We start from the raw sequence: 14,496 nt of genomic DNA on the forward strand, positions 1-14,496 counted from the left end.
TGGGCTTGGCTATCGAGATGCCTCGCATTGCTTCAGTCCCTCCGCCCTGGAATGTCGCCTTCAGGCGAAGAGGGTATGGGATGTGGAAATTACGTGCGTAGGTAGTAGGCGACTACTCCGTACGTATTATGGCATTGCCAATTGCCATCCATCTTTGAACATGCCCACTCGACCTCTGCACTGTGCGGAGTGCCTCAGCATTTTCTTCAATTTCGCACTCCGTATCAATCGCGTAGACGCTGCCTGTCGTGGCAGCTGACGACGACATGCCTCTGGGGTTTGCCCCTGCAGGCATGACAAGTTACTGACCCAAGTTCATGATGCTCAGGTGGATGGTATGTGGGCCGCCGTATTTTTGAGTAGCCTTGGTCACTTGAGAAAAATACTGCTGAGAAGAAAGAACCAAGAAGGCTGGATAAGACTGATTAGTTATAAATTGGCATGGTATTGGCGTCTACCGTGCCGTGCGTCTCCCTCCATCTCGCTTGGAATTGGCCGTTCGTTGATGCCGGAGGCCACCCACCGTGTTAGGGTGGAGCGCCTCTCTTACATTTTCAACTCCACATCGCACAGGTCCTCATATGTCGAGATTCAAAATGCGCCAGCGTCGAACTAGCACTCAGCTACAGTACGGAGAAGTTAAATTCTTGTCTGGGGTACAGGACATGTCCTGTTTTCGGTAAGTTGTTGGGTATGGCGGAATTAATCTCAAGCTACGAGGGGCTTGTTTTATTTCCGAACCGGACCCTGTTGCTGATCGACTGGGGCGGGTGGTGACGTCGTGCAAGTTCTCGTGCTCATGGCATTTGAGAGCAAACAACGCTCTTATCATTTAACTCGTAATTCCGGACAGATAAATCAAATCCATCTGGATTGAAACCTACAACTCCAATACTCCATATCGCTTCCCCCCTTCCATGCCGAAATTGTCAAGACCGTAGGCCACCTTTCAGTCCTCATCTTCGTCACTGGTTGCGTCGATATTGGCCTTGTCCGATTTCGACCTGTCTTTCTTAGGCTTTGAGGTTGGGATGAGAGCGGTCGACGTGGGCTCATCAGATTCGTCAATAGTGTTGCCGAGGTCACGTAAAGCGGCATTGATAGCCGGGACTGCCTTGAGCAGGGCCGTGTATTGTTCGACGGAGAGGGAGATGCCCTGACAAACTTGGTAAGTAATCACTTCAGGGTCCAGGGAATACGGATAAATTCACCTTCTTTCCCGGGAGCGTCTTGCCGTCCTTCTCGTAGAACTCTCGGATATTGATGAGACTTATCTTCTTGAACTGCGAGACTCCCACCCGACGCTTATTTGACAGCTGATGTATATTAGTGCTTGGCTACTTGACCACCTCGGCTTGATGCGCATACCTCCCAGAAGGGGTTTCCTTCGTCATCTTTGCCATGCGAACCAGCGCCCGAAGAGGAGCCCTTTGCCTTCTTGGCTGGCTTTGGCGCAATGCTGGAGCCCCCCTCGTCATCCTCGACCATGCTCGCACTGCGCTTCTTGGAATACTTTGACATTTTGCCGGTGTCGCGTCGCGTCGCGCAGGATGTTTTCAGTTGCAAAATACCGAGTTGAGGATTGCGACACGACCTCTAGCGGGGAGTGGGATGGAATGTCTTGGACAGATGCAGTCGCGATGGATCGACATGGAGGGAGTCCAAGTCAGCGCTCGGGAACGCGTTTGGCGCGCAATGAGACGGCTCCATCTGGAAACGCCAACACACGTGACACACATTACAGAGGGAGGTGGGGTAGCTCATCTCAACTGATAGTGGGATCGCTGGGGTGGGCCGTATTCGTAGTATTCCTTGTTCATATGGAGGTTATGCAATCTTGCTTTGCTCGCTTAAGTGGTGTAATCTACCTCGTACCGTCCATGAAGCAGCTTCAGTCGCCACGGGGAGAGGTTCGTATTCAGAGGACTCAAGAAGCGAAGTGGGCAAGGAGAAAAAAATACGAATTGACCAGGAATGAAGCGATAAATACGTAGCTGCATGTTTCGTGTTTCCCTTTGGTGGAGTGAGTGGACGGGGCAGGGCGGCTTTGCTGGCTTTGGCGTGTGGATGGCGGCGTGTCAGGGGCAATGCTTGGCTGCTTGGCTGGTCGGCTTCCGTTTTTAGTGTGTCAATTACAGCCACTGTCGTTGATGCGGACGGCGCCCGTCCACTGGCCAGCCGCCTAGAAGCCCGCTGACTGGGTCTAGACCCCCTGAAGGATACTTTTGGATGTGTTGGGGGGCATGGGGGCTTTGATTGACAGAGACAGCAGCAATCCAATCCGTCCAAGCAATTTGAAACCAATCCCTCTCACCCACAGTCACGTCTAGACAGCCAGTGTTCCAGTTACCACGGCCCGAGCAACAGCCCCCCCGAATACTGGCATTGCGATATTTTCTCTTCTTGATAAATCTGTCTGCTGCAAGGCAATGCTGGCGATCTCCTGCGACCATCTCATCACGGTCCCTGTTTTCGTTGCCCCTCAGGGAAGCTCCCCCGATTCTGCGCCAAGCATCTCGAAAGCTTCCCACCACCGATGAATTCAACTGCCGATCACGATGCGCTCCCAGCAAGCGCCGCACTTGTGGGCGCGCACAATTCGGACGGCCTAGAGCCTAGTCGGTCGCCATCAGCAGCAGACAGCGAGAAGCAGCCGTTGATGGATGCGTTCGGCGGAAAGCTGGCTGATGGCCAGCCCCAGACCCCTTCAGCCCTAACAACGGCGCACGCGACCACCTCGACGACTACGACGACTACGAATACCACAACACCAGGAGAAGACACACCCGTCGCAAAGATCCTTCACTTCCTCGCAACCGCCACTACCGGCTCACTTGCCGGAGTTGCCGTCGGCTTCGCGGCCGTCACATACATTACCCTCGGCCGACTAGGACTGGTTCTTATCGGTGCATTCGGCGGAGTCGTCGGATTCATCTCGTGGGAACAGAGGAACCCAGAAGTCTCCAAGGCTGTCCGAGGAGAACGGGGCATCGATATCCTGGAACGAATTCTACACGAATCGACGAACAACAAGGCGAAGGTGGAGGCTGACGACAGCAGCGATGACGAGGACTCCGCCATCAGGGCCCTCGACGACTTCCGTCCGGAAACCCGCGAGGCACTGGGAGGGCTCGTTGACGCAGTGGTTAGAGACTACGTCAAGTGGTGGTACAGCCCTATTATCCCTTCAGACCATGCCTTCCCTCTTGCTTGCCGGCGGACTCTCACCTCTTATCTCCTCGCCATCTCCAACCACATGAGCCGGAAGCGACCGGCTGATGCGTTCCTCGATCTCCTTACCAACTCATCCTCCATCGTCATTGTCTTCATGTCAGAGCTCGCTGCCGCATTTTCCGACCTCCCTCCTGATAGCAACATGACTGCGGCCGACGCTGTGAACAATTACCTTGCTGCGAACCCCGACTGCCATTTGGCGAACCTATTGAACCAGCGACAGCAGGCGGCAAAGTTCAAAATGGTTGCGGAAGACTTGCTTGCGTTCCTAGACCGCAACTCATACAATTGCGACCCTCTCCGGGTGTTCCTCAGGGAAATTCTGGCAAACTCGGTCCTCGAGAAGACTCTGCAAACATGCAGCAAACCCGAGTGGATCAACGGGTGGATTGTGTACCTCCTCGAAGCTGGAGAGCCAAATCTCAATCATGCCATCGACGTCGGCATGCAAACTGGACCCGAGACAGCGACAGTGACACAAAATGTGTTCGCTGACTTGGACGGAAACGTCGGCAACATCGGCATCGCCAAACCCGGCCGGAGCTCGTTGGAGAATGAAAGGGGGCGTCGAAGGGAAACAGTCGGCCATAAGAAGAAGCTCAGCAAGGCAGATGAGGAGATGGAAGAGGCCATGGGAGAGATGAAGCGGATGAATGAGATGATTGCCAAAGAGGAAGCTCGCCGCAAGCGAGACTCGACGGCCACCGAAGTGTCTCAGGGCAGAACCTCGAGTGACAGTGAAAACAAGCTGAAGCGGTTTAGTACTAGCGAGCTGTCTCCTGGTGCAGTGCCTAACGGCCACAAATCATTCTCATCGATTACATCAACCGATGGCTTCTCTGCAAGGAGCGACGCAGCCCCGACTCCCAATACACCTCAATCGCCAGTGGACAATTCAAGCCCCAACTCGTCCCTAAAGGATTCCGATGGCGCCCGATTTACAAGTTTCGACCAGATCGTGCCCCCAGGCCAAGAAAACGACGCAGAGGAAGATGTGCCCAAGAAGACGCCGTTTACTCTTCACAACGCCGGGCTAACTCTACACGATGATGCTTCCGGCGAGAAAGGCCGCATCCGAACCAAGCCCAACTGGGACTATTGGGTCCAGGTTGAACCCTCAGTCGCAGGCTATTCGGGTTGGATGATTGTGCGTAGATATTCCGACTTTGAAACTCTCCATGAGATTCTCAGGCGAATTGCGAACATCTCTGGTGCAACAGCATTCACGGAGCTTCACAAAGATCTGCCAAACTGGAAGGTTCACACCCGGGAGTCGCTCCGGGGAGAGCTTGAGAGGTACCTGCGGGATGCTTGCTGGTATAAGAGCCTGGCTGAGAGCGAGGGTATGAGGCGGTTCCTGGAGAAGTCCCAAGGACATACTCATGGAGATTCCAAGTCGGGCTTTGGCTGGGAGGCTGTTGGCAAGAACATGCTTGACGTTCTCACAACAGCGCCTAAGGGAGCCATGGAAGGTGGCAAGACTTTGGTAGGCGGTGTCACGGGCGTGTTTGGCAACATCGCTGCACTTAACAGGAGATCGACAAGCCAATCCGTGGATCTGACGGCGAATTCCAGTAGACTCTCCATCTCGACACCCCCCCGGTTAGACAGTATTAAGTCTCCCGTGCGATCGACACGAGACAGCCTGGACAGCCAGCGGTCATCTGTCGTCTCTACGCAGCCCGGCAAAATGCCGCCCATGGAACGCCGCCCAAGCTACCAGTCGCAGGGCGACTCGGATGGAGACGCCAGAATCATGCGCATGGATTCAGGCTCAGCGCCGGCGAGCGCTCGACCTAGTCGGGAGCACAGCCGCGCGCCGAGTCTAGCCCAGTTGCGATCTCCCTCATCAGCCAGTCTCGAGTTTATGAAGCTGCCTCCTCCACCAGACCAGATGGCGGATGACTATGGATCGCCAACGAGCGGCGGCGATATGCTAGGCAAGATGGGCGATGGCGAGAACGTCACAACAGAGAAGCACAGGCGCGGTGGATCTCAACAAGTCCCAACGCCTCCTCCATCTGTGACGGGAGGCAAGAAGGGACCTCAGAAGCCGGGCCGCCAGTATGCCCAACTTTCCGAGGCTGAGACGCGGGTGGCGGTGGAGCTGGGATTCGCCGTCATCAACGAGATGTATACATTGTCGTCAGCGTGGAACATCCGCCGTACACTTCTTACAGCAGCGAAATCGTTTTTACTACGTCCAGGCAACCCCTCGCTGCTGACGGTGCAGTCGCTAATACAAAACTCTGTCATCGACGCCAACACCTCTGACGCAGGCATCGCAGCTCAGTTCCGCAAACTGCGAGAGAACATGATGCCAACAGAGCTAGAACTCGCCGAGTGGCCACCTGAGCCGACGGCAGAAGAGAAGGAGCAGCTACGGGTCAAGGCCCGGAAGCTACTGATCCAGAGCGGCGTGCCAGCGGCGCTGAAGGGTGTCATGGGACAAGCAGCGACGGGCGAAGCCCTAGGGAGGGTGTTTGACTGTCTGCAAACCGAGGAGGTGGCGAGAGGGCTGATGTTTGGTTTGATCTTGCAGATGGTCAGGATTGTGACGCATTGATGCGCAAACGTAATGGAGAAACATGAACCAGGTGTTCGGTGTAGGGCCGTGTACGACTTGAACTTGAAAGGGACTTCCAGAGACGGCGAGCTCGGGAGATGCGCCAGCGGAGCAATTGCATTATCATCGTCATGTACAACAAATAGTCGCCGACCAGGCCTAGACGACCTCTACGAATTATTAATACTGATATCACTTAGCACGACACGAGCAAAGCCGCTCCCGATGCTTCCGCCATGGCCTCTAATGAGTTGTTTCTTCCACCTGAGCTAGGTGCCAAGCGAGGTGTTCTCGAAGCCACCCACGCCCGTCACCGTACCGTCCGGACCCGATCCCGCTGGCGGACTGCGACGAGGGGCAGTTTATCCGTCCGGTGAAGCGTACGTCAGCTTCCAACGGTGTACCTAGTGCAGAGATGGGCCCTCAGCAGGTGTTGGGCAAGGAGAACCCTGTCCATCTCAGCCTTGAAGGTCTAAGTTACTGAGTACAGTATGGCATGGGAATGTCCGGCTACCAGGGACGCCGACTACTGGGGACGTCGGCTACTGGGAAGATCCTTCTGGGAGCATCCACTGCACGCATGGGAGCTGGCCCCCAGTTCCCAGCGTCGTCTTTTCCCCTGGCACTTGCTTGTCCACCCTGCTGGCGGCGCGCCGTTAAGGCCTCTCTCCCTCCTGTAGCGGTCCTCAAATCTCCGCGCCCGCCGGGTCCCTAGGAGCGAGCGGGCAAGCGTCTGCGGGGGGGCCACGAGGGAGACGGGCGAGGACTTCCCATTCCGGCCGGGGACTGACTGGCCTCCATCCCCAGCGTGTCATGGCAATGTAGGCTTGTCATACGACCAGGTCGAGATGCACGCTCGGTGCGCCGCGCAGCACGTGTTGACCGTTGACCGGTGTCAAAATCCGTCCCCCTAGGGTTCGGACGACGCTAGTTGCGGCCGGTCATAGTCGCGCGTTGACGTGAGTAGCATCGGAAGGGTTCGTCGACAGGCCGGCGCAACTGGTTCCTAGGAACGAGGTCGGGCGAGCGTCGATTCGAGTGTCCATCATCTTGCCGTATTAGGCACGAGCGGATCCATCCACGAGGATCTGCGTGGGAGCGGGAGCAGCATCCAAGGGTTTCTGTGTCAAAGGAGAGGACCCGTTGCGCCGCTCATCATCAAACCTGCGACGCGTGCTGAAGGCGAAGGGCTAACAGGACCCTATCGCAACCTCCACGACACACACGCTACCTGCATCGTCTATTCTTCTCCGCAACTGAAACCACATACCCAACACAGAGTTCACGCGTGCGTGCTCTCCCCCAGCAAGCAGATTTAGAGATGTGGGCGACTCTCTGCCCCCCTGCCCCATCGCCTTCCGGGATTGCCCTTGCTCCTCAGGGGCAGACCATCGACATCCCGAATCTAGACAGCACGCCCAAAAGGCACCCTGGTCCACATCCATCACCATTTCAACCAACAGTCAAGAGTGACATCACCTCGTGATAGCGAGCGGACCCTGCAGCTTCCTCATTGAGTGGGATACAGCCTGGCCGCTCTTCGACATGAACCCAGGGTCCAGCTGGCCCTGCCGGTATTTACCACTGAGCTTCGGGCCGAAGACAGCAAAGTTAAGATACAAACGAAAATGGACCAGTTAGAGATCGCCTAGTCCGTTTTGTTCCCTCGGCATTAACTCAAGAATTAAGGAAATGGGGACAATGAAGGGGTGCGGTCAAGCCAGCATACCCCACAGTCCCATGTTTCTCCTTCCTCTTAGGGATTTATTGCGAAGAACGTTTAAGTTTGAATGACTTTGTGGGTTTTATTTTGTTGTCTATTCTCTGGGCGCACGACTGCGCATCCTGGCAAAGTAGTTTGCCTATCCGTTCTCAAATTGAGCCATCTCCCCCGCCACTTCCAGCCGTGGCGGCACTGTGTCCAAAGTATAAGAAAATGTGAACAGAAATTGAAAATATGAGCATTATAATGCTAGCTGAGTAAAATTATACATAAAAAAGATACACTTCCATGCCCTGGAGTAACATTAAAAAAAAACCAATAGACTGTCCAGCGTCAAACCTGCTTGGCAAGGTCTTGTAAAGAGCCATCATAAAAAGCCCGGGGAAGAAAGGAAGGTTGGAGAGCTATGAAAATATTGAAATGCTGTAACAGCCGTGATAGTCGTTGTATGATTATGACTCTGTAGAGATAGTAAGGGAATGATAATGCTGCAAATGTTGCGGAGTAGAATGCTCGCTTTAAAAGGAATGTCGGTCGGGTATCAAATGATTGTTGTTGTAGGTTGGCCGTAAAGTCGTGCAAAATGACAGCAGACAATATCCAAAAGATAGACGATAATCGTACCAGTTGCGCGAAACTAAGTTCACGGCTTGTAAACGGTGTTGGCCAGGATGGAGAGGGAGTCTCCACTGGGCACGTTCTTCTTGTGCGCCGCCGGCGTTAGGGGAGAAGGAGATTTGACAGGGGTAGACTCCGCTCTGGAAGCCGTTACATCGGCCTCTGAGAAACCATTCAACATCTCGTGGCTCCTCTGGCGGTGGAGGGCAATATGGGTCTTCTCGGGAAGCAAAGTGTTGGGGTTCGGGTTTGGAGGGTCGTTTACATTGTTGCTCATCTTGGTGATTTCGTTTTCGACATCTGCCAGCAGGGCATAGACATCGTCACCAGCGTAGATGCGAATGCTTTCAACATCCTCACGCTTCAAACTCGAGGCACAGGAAGCTCGCTCCTCAGCAATCACAGCCGCTGCCTCCTCAACAAGAGGCTGCTCAATGATGGTGCTGGGCACTTTGCCAGATCGCTGAGGCGATGGAGACTTGCTTTGCGCGCGAGTTGGGGTAAAAGACTGCTTAGAAGGGCTCCTAGGGGGTGTGGAGATGTTCCCAAGGCCATTCGGGGGTGTCATGCTGATCGTCTGCTGGGAGGACTGGGGAGAAGTGGGCATCCCGCCAATGCAAAGGGAGGCAGCTGCGGCAACGTGCTCGAGCAACTTTTGGCGAATAAGCATCCTGCGGCTCTCAGCCTTCTCGAGCTTGTTGACCCAGTCGTCAATGGAGGCGTCTAGCTCGGCCAGGGCCTCTTCCTGACGAAGCATGGACTCGTGGCTGAACTTGACGACGCGGGGTGAGCGCAGATACTGGCAGATGCGCGAGTGAAGATTGCGCCGCCCAATACGGAGTGAGTTGTAAGTCCGGCGGAGGTACTCTGTCCTCTCATCGAGGTGGCGAAGTTCCTGTAAACTTGTTAGTCCAGATTCATCATACCAATGCACGTATGACTAACCCTGGAGAGCAGCTCGAAATCTGCCGGCTTGAGGATCTCGAATCCCTCAGCCTGAGCAACTGCTTGCTTCTGGAGCATGACGAGCTCGTTAGGCTCCAGTTTGTCGACAGCCTCCGACAGGACGACTCCTTGGGGAAGCTTCTCGAATGCAGTCCGCGAGCTTTGTTCCGAGCTCTGGCTTCTCTTTGGCTCCGTCCTCTGAATAATCGGGCCATTGTTCGGGCGAATATCAGACCTCTTCCTTGGCCGTCCCCGATCCATGATTCCAGACGATTCCGACCCACCCCTCCTGTGGCCTTGCTCTGGTCTAGGCAATTCGGTTTGAGTGGGAGGCGTGCTGCGGCCATCCCAGGGCTTTGGAGAGGATGTTCGAGATTCAAAAATGGGTGCGGAGACCGGTGTGGCAATCGTGGCGGTTGACGGCGCAGTAGTTGAAGCCGACTTTGGCGATGTGAGATCGGGCAGCGACGAGCTTGGCGTTGTCAAAGGGGTGCGGCTTCTTGGCGACTCCTCCATGCGACCTTGTCTATGAGTATCGACTCGGGAGGGAAAGTGGTTGAGTGATTGCTGTCTCCGGAGTCTGGAGGCGATGAAATCCGACTTGGGGATCACAAGAGGTGTAAGCTGCCTCGGTGAGAGGGGGCCGGAACCCTTTGAATGAAGTGACTCTGCCACAGGAGAGAGGATTTCAGGTGCGTCATCGTCGCTCTCAATGTTGAGAAAGTTTTCCGCAAGGTTATGCTTTCTCGAGGTGTGACCTGGGGCACTGATTGACCGCTCATGAAGAGGTGGTCGTCCAGGGATTGTGGCTGCGACTTCAGTCAGTTTGCGAACGCGAAAGAGAGGCCTGCAGGTCAACATACGAGAGTCCATAGAGACTTCCTGGACCGTAGTCATGGGCCCCAGTTCAGGGACGCTGACTTTTCGTCGCCGGACGATGCTGTGCTGGTTAAGCCTCTTCTTCAAACCGCTTCCCGTCGACTGCTTCTCGGCCTTGTCGTTGGCTTGGCCGCCCGGGACGGGCAATGGCTTCTCAACATCGGGGGCTTTGTTGTTGGAATTGAGCACAGGAAGCTTCCTCTCCTTGGGGAAGAGTTGGTACTTCCTGGGAGGCTCCGGTTGTTGCATTCTCCAGGTGAATGGTTTATCCGAGGGAGGAAGGGGGGATGTTTTCTGAGCGTGGTGGGACTGGTAAGCAATGGGTCGGAATTGAGATGCAAGAGAAAAATGTGGCTTGGGGGTTTGGCTTCATACCAGGTCATTGGGGTGGTGGGAGGCCAGCTTTGATATGTGGTTCGCGTCGACATCGACAATGCACTTGGCTATGTGAGCCATTGGGTCGAAACAATGCCGTTTGGTCCGGTAGCGAGGAGGGGGAGTGAGGGTGTCAGAGCCGGCGAGTATCAGATATGGGGGGACTAGTTCGGGATGGCGCTGCCGTATATGTCGGGATGCTGGGACCGTGAATTGGCACGTTTCGGGTCGAGTAGGCTCGCAGGACTAGAGTCGACTAGAGTGCAACCTCGAAATATGGAACTGAGGCTATATATCAATGGAGGCAGGATGAAACTTCAGACGCTGGACCAGATGCCAAGCTCACAACCCGCAAGCCGGTGCCTTCGCTTATATCTGCTAGGTGCGCGCAACCGGGAGACGGCGAGCGAACAGGCTTGTCGTTTCTTAGCCACTGGGCCCCTGTCCCTGACAATCTGACGCCCCTTGCTCAGGACTAGGGCCCAGGGCCGGCCGGGGGGCCGAGTCTCAAAAGCATCGAGAAGCTTTGACACGCACAGCCTGAGACATGGCCGCGGGACGTGGTGGAGGGCGGTGCTCGCTGGTGACACGGGTCACAGGGCGCCACACCACCCCAAGCCGCGAGCTAGGATCGGGGGTGACGGCGGAATGGGGATAGACCCGAAAGCATCTCGGGGCTTTGAGGGCCTGTCAGGAGGCAGGGGAGCAACAGGGGAGAGGCAGGGAGCAGTAGGGGGAGGGTCCGCGGACCAGGAGGGAGGTTGCCACCCACCGCTCGCCAATTGCTAGTTGCTGGATCATCGCCATGGCCGTCACTCACCCACGTCCTTACTCAGGTTGTCGGCCTCCCTCATCCTCGCCCTTGTCCTTCCCACGCCGTCCACCCCTCGACCCTGTGAATGGACCTCCAGCCGTTGCGACCGTTGCTTCTGGGGCCGGCCCCGCTCGACGCTAGGGTAGCGATGAAGGGATCCGCTCTGCCATGACGCGCGAGCTTCACGGACTCCTGGCCGCTTTGCGAGATGGACCGGACTGTCTTGGCAAGGTCGGTTTTCTGGGCGCGCCAGGAACGCGGACACGGTGCTTGCGGGCTGTTGCGGTTTTCTCCCGTTGGCCTATGCTGCTTAGGCTGGTGTTTGGTTGGTGGTTTTTGAGAACGGCCGTAATAGTGATTAGCACGTAGTAGAGGTCCGTGATCCAACCCGAGACTACACGGCGAATTCGATTCCCAGGCAGGCAAGCAGCAGGCAAGCAGGCAGGCAATGCAATGCTGTTCTGTTCTCTGTGTACTCCGTGACTGCACTCCGACCCTAGTCCCTAGTGTGCCTGGTGTTGAAGCGACAAGGAGCTCCATGCCTCAGGCCGGCAGTAGCTCGCTGCCTTGGCCGCCACGCTGCCTGAGGTTGGTCCGTCCCCCCACCCACTCCCCCAGGTGCCGTGATGTGTGTGTGCTGCCTGTGCGACTGTGCCTCATGCATGGCGGACTGTTGCCGAGCAGATGAGTGTTTCATAGGGAGACATCGCGGAGACACTCTGACTCTGCTCTTGCCAGTCTGTTCCATTGGGTTGCTTCCCTCCAAATCTCGCCCTCCCTCATGTAGCATCCCGATTTAAACTCCGAGATGCCCAGAACCCAATCGGACTGCCTCATTCGCGCATTTCGCCACCGCTCTCCCCGGTTGTACAAGCACTTGCAGCATCACGACTCGGCTGTCGCAGGCCATCTAGACCGAGATGCGGGGTGTTGTTACTTCTTATGGAGTAATGTAGTAGTACTGCAGTACCGGAGTCCTGTTTATCACCCTAACGCCGGTCACACTGATAGTACGGCAGTGCACCACGCTTTCTATTCTCCGCCGCAGGCACACATCCCAACGTTACGCTGTCTACCTCGGAGACGTCTAGTTTGGGATACTCCCCATACATCGGGACGACCAAAGAGATATGCCTCCGCGTACGAATACGTGCAACAACCAAACTGACAAAAAGGAAACTGGCCACTTAGGTTTGCCGTAGTAAGCAATTCACAGATTACAGATTAACTTCGAGAACAGGCCAAAGGTTCGCATTTGATGCCCAATCTAGTGACCCCTAGCGAGCGACGAGATCGACGCTTCCCGCCATGGCGCTCTGGTGATCCAACCCCGGAGGATTCGAGCATGCAAGGAAGGCGTGGCAATTATTGAGACACACAGCAAAGCCGCGGCATTCATTGTTTGGATCTTTTACTTTTTGTCCCATGCTGACACTAGTCGACGTCATGGGTCTCATTGTTTCTTTTTCCCCTCCTTTGCCTCCCTCTCCTGGTGATCAATTGTCCTGCTGCTGCCACGAGGCCACTTTAGGTTCACAAGAATTTGGCGCCAGCTGCATCGCGGAACATCTTCCATATCCGAACGGACCAACTTTCAGCTGGTGTCCGATTCAGGCGCCGCGATTGGATCGTCACTGATCAGCACTGTCCCATCGGGGCCTTTTTTTTTCGTTTGGGAATAAGCCTTGCTCAATGCGTCCATACACCCGACGCCGGTGCAGCACACCCTGAGAAGTACTGCACGATTCCTAAAGTGAGTGCATCGTAAACATCGCCCAGCCAGATCTGAATACATGTCCGTTTTTGCAGCTCCGGCGCTGCTGCACATCTCCGAGTCGTCTTGTTTCGCCATGACTCTTGAGGTGCTGCGCCTGTTCTCGTGAAGCCGATTTTGCCCCTTGCTGTGGCCGTGCGCAGCTTCGCCGCGGAGCGCGGTTGACCTTGACTCTGACTTGCAAGCCCGATGACGGTCCTCCCTTGTCCAGACCCCGATAACCTTACCGTTCAAGCGATATCTTAGTGTTTTATTGACGGGGTCCCTTGCTGCTCGGTCGTGTCGTCCGGATGATGGAGCCGGCCAAGGATAAGCACACCACCGGGGAGTCTCCATGATCACCCATGTTGGTCCCCCATTGACCCCTGTCCGTCACGTCTCATTTCTCAGTTGAGCCCCGGCGCTTTTCTCCCAAGACGCCGGTGTTTCTGATCCGAGCTGTCACACACGGAAGTCCTAACTCCCTTCTGTCATCCACGTGAAGGCGGAGGGAGAGAACTTCGTCAGAGGGGTTGGGAATGGAATCCTTCATCTCGCTCCCTCGTCCCCTGTAGCCTACACCAATGCCGTATCATAGGATTCAATGCAACCGCATCACCTTCGACAATTGCATCCTACCCTATGACATTTCGATAGCGCAAGAATCAATGCGACCCCAGCATTCGGATCGGACCCGGTCTTACATATCACAGCTTAATCTAGGTCACATTTGATCTATCCACGCGTAAGCCTTGGGTTGGAGGTGACCTTGGGCAGTTGGTTGAATCGCGGGCTATCACTTTTGTTTTTGTTGTTTAATTTCATCACATCCTACGCGAGGTGGCTTTTTATGAGACAAGTTCCTAGCGAAAAGAGGAAGCTAGAGTTATCTCCCCGCGCACCAGACGAGCTATGAGCTTGAGGCGAAGCTACCCACAGTACCCTCAAACGACGGCGCTGCAGGAGCTCAACCGCCCTCCCGGAACCGACTGCCTCGTGGCTTCTTCCAAAGAGACGGGATGGGGGGAAAATGCAAGGCGGAGAATTTTTTTGGAAGAATGAGGGCTAATTGATCGAGACCCTGACCTGCCGAGGTGTTGAAACGGGGAAGCCGAGGGGACCTGCTTATTTGTTACGCTTCCGGAAACGAAACAAGCCTCATTCACTCAACGTTTGACGATAACAAATCCTGCACTGCAACCTGCAATTGATCTCGCATACGATACGGTGACATGGAGATGTGCGACATTTCGTCATAAAGCCAAGGATCAAGTACCGAGTGCGGCATCTTGATTGTTACTTACTACGTAGTATCACAGATAGTCATAATACAACTCTTAGTTGTCCTTGATATACCGCGCTCGCCGCCTGGTCTAAGAATGAGGACCCCCATTCTTAATGTTGCATCGATCATCAAATACCTCGCAGGCAGAGACCCTGTGATCATTTGGGAGCATCAGTGATGGAAATTTGCCCAAATGAGTTATGATCGCCTATTCCGGAAGAGAAAGCGTCGCAAACAGTATCTGCACTGGCGGTGAAGCCAAGCACGCAAGGTTTGGGTGTGCCATGGTTACCTCGATGCAATG

The 14,496-nt window shown here is 55.1% G+C and overlaps 4 protein-coding genes across 4 annotated transcripts; 2 read left to right on the forward strand and 2 right to left on the reverse strand.

Moving 5' to 3' along the window:
* Window positions 1-949: 949 nt before the first annotated feature.
* On the reverse strand, window positions 950-1,488 carry BGZ61DRAFT_532156 (transcriptional Coactivator p15-domain-containing protein; the record flags this gene model as incomplete). The annotated part of the gene is made up of 3 exons (XM_046253830.1): window positions 950-1,156; window positions 1,212-1,316; window positions 1,369-1,488. 3 exons carry the CDS (start codon window positions 1,486-1,488, stop codon window positions 950-952), a joined length of 432 nt encoding a protein of 143 aa, XP_046104698.1.
* A 1,171-nt stretch (window positions 1,489-2,659) lies between these two features.
* BGZ61DRAFT_351811 (PXA domain-containing protein) lies at window positions 2,660-5,800 on the forward strand (the record flags this gene model as incomplete). Its single annotated transcript, XM_046240364.1, has 2 exons — window positions 2,660-3,945; window positions 4,003-5,800. The coding sequence occupies 2 exons, from the start codon at window positions 2,660-2,662 to the stop codon at window positions 5,798-5,800; spliced, it is 3,084 nt and encodes a 1,027-aa protein (XP_046104699.1).
* A 1,908-nt stretch (window positions 5,801-7,708) lies between these two features.
* On the reverse strand, window positions 7,709-10,335 carry BGZ61DRAFT_235388 (Up-regulated during septation-domain-containing protein). Its single transcript, XM_046238270.1, has 3 exons — window positions 9,950-10,335; window positions 9,087-9,895; window positions 7,709-9,036 (listed from the first exon to the last, which is right to left on the reverse strand). Exons 1-3 carry the CDS (start codon window positions 10,212-10,214, stop codon window positions 8,167-8,169), a joined length of 1,944 nt encoding a protein of 647 aa, XP_046104700.1. The 5' UTR covers window positions 10,215-10,335; the 3' UTR covers window positions 7,709-8,166.
* A 2,987-nt stretch (window positions 10,336-13,322) lies between these two features.
* Window positions 13,323-14,232, forward strand: BGZ61DRAFT_451114 (uncharacterized protein). Its single transcript, XM_046245794.1, has one exon. The coding sequence runs from the start codon at window positions 13,820-13,822 to the stop codon at window positions 13,967-13,969; it is 150 nt and encodes a 49-aa protein (XP_046104701.1). The 5' UTR covers window positions 13,323-13,819; the 3' UTR covers window positions 13,970-14,232.
* Window positions 14,233-14,496: the final 264 nt, after the last annotated feature.

Source organism: Ilyonectria robusta, assembly GCF_021365365.1.
Source record: "Ilyonectria robusta strain PMI_751 chromosome Unknown BGZ61scaffold_9, whole genome shotgun sequence".
Lineage (NCBI taxonomy): Eukaryota > Fungi > Ascomycota > Sordariomycetes > Hypocreales > Nectriaceae > Ilyonectria > Ilyonectria robusta.